We start from the raw sequence: 690 nt of genomic DNA, 5'->3' as shown, positions 1-690 counted from the left end.
ACACACACACACACACTCCTAATACGTACAGCACAAATTGACCAAAACAAAGCACTGTGGACAATTCTGCTTCAAATCGGCACCACATTTTTTTTTCCCCTTTTCTATTTAATTTGTCGTAATGGATTTTCTACATGATTTAAAGAGTTAATAACGCATGCTTTGTTTTGTGTCTTCTCTAGACCACTGATGAGGAGGCATCCATCACAGAAGGACTGAAAGTTGGTGTTGTAACGATTAAAGATGGAGAAGACATCGTGGCAACATCACTTGTTCTTGAGGAGCAAATCATTCTTCATGATGTAAAGGACTTTACCCAGGCCATTGCTCTTCTGATGGGCCTGCTGTTTTCACTCAACATTGACTATCCAAGAGGCTTGCGCTACACATTTGAAGTAGTTCAAAAAGTCTTCATGGACATCGGAGGGGGACAGTGCTCCTCAATGGTTCATGGTCTGAGGAACAGACTACTGAGAAATGCAATGTAGATTTTGCTTCAAACTGTTGTAAAGTAAGGAATCCTTCCTGGTGTATTTACTTTACTGAAGTCAATGGGAGTACCAGTTGTTAGGAGGTTGGAGAAGTCCTTCCTGGTGTATTTTTTTTTTATTTTTTTCGGTCTGCGAACCTAATGGATGTCAGTTTTAAATGAAGTAGGAGAAGTCCTTCCAGGTGCACTTTTTTTTTTTT

The 690-nt window shown here is 39.9% G+C and overlaps 1 protein-coding gene across 1 annotated transcript in view; it reads left to right on the top strand.

Annotated features, from left to right (window-relative positions):
• LOC112149902 overlaps positions 1 to 684 on the top strand; it is a 7,897-nt gene extending 7,213 nt beyond the window's left edge. The window contains exon 4 of the mRNA XM_024277895.2: positions 183 to 684. Within this exon, the coding sequence (XP_024133663.1) occupies positions 183 to 488 (306 nt within the window). The 3' untranslated portion in view covers positions 489 to 684. The remainder of the gene's footprint in view (positions 1 to 182) is intronic.
• Positions 685 to 690: the final 6 nt, after the last annotated feature.

Source organism: Oryzias melastigma, linkage group LG13 (assembly GCF_002922805.2).
Source record: "Oryzias melastigma strain HK-1 linkage group LG13, ASM292280v2, whole genome shotgun sequence".
Classification (NCBI taxonomy): domain Eukaryota; kingdom Metazoa; phylum Chordata; class Actinopteri; order Beloniformes; family Adrianichthyidae; genus Oryzias; species Oryzias melastigma.
The sequence above is the reverse complement of the archived record's forward strand: the minus strand, read 5'-3'. Positions and strand labels throughout refer to the sequence as shown.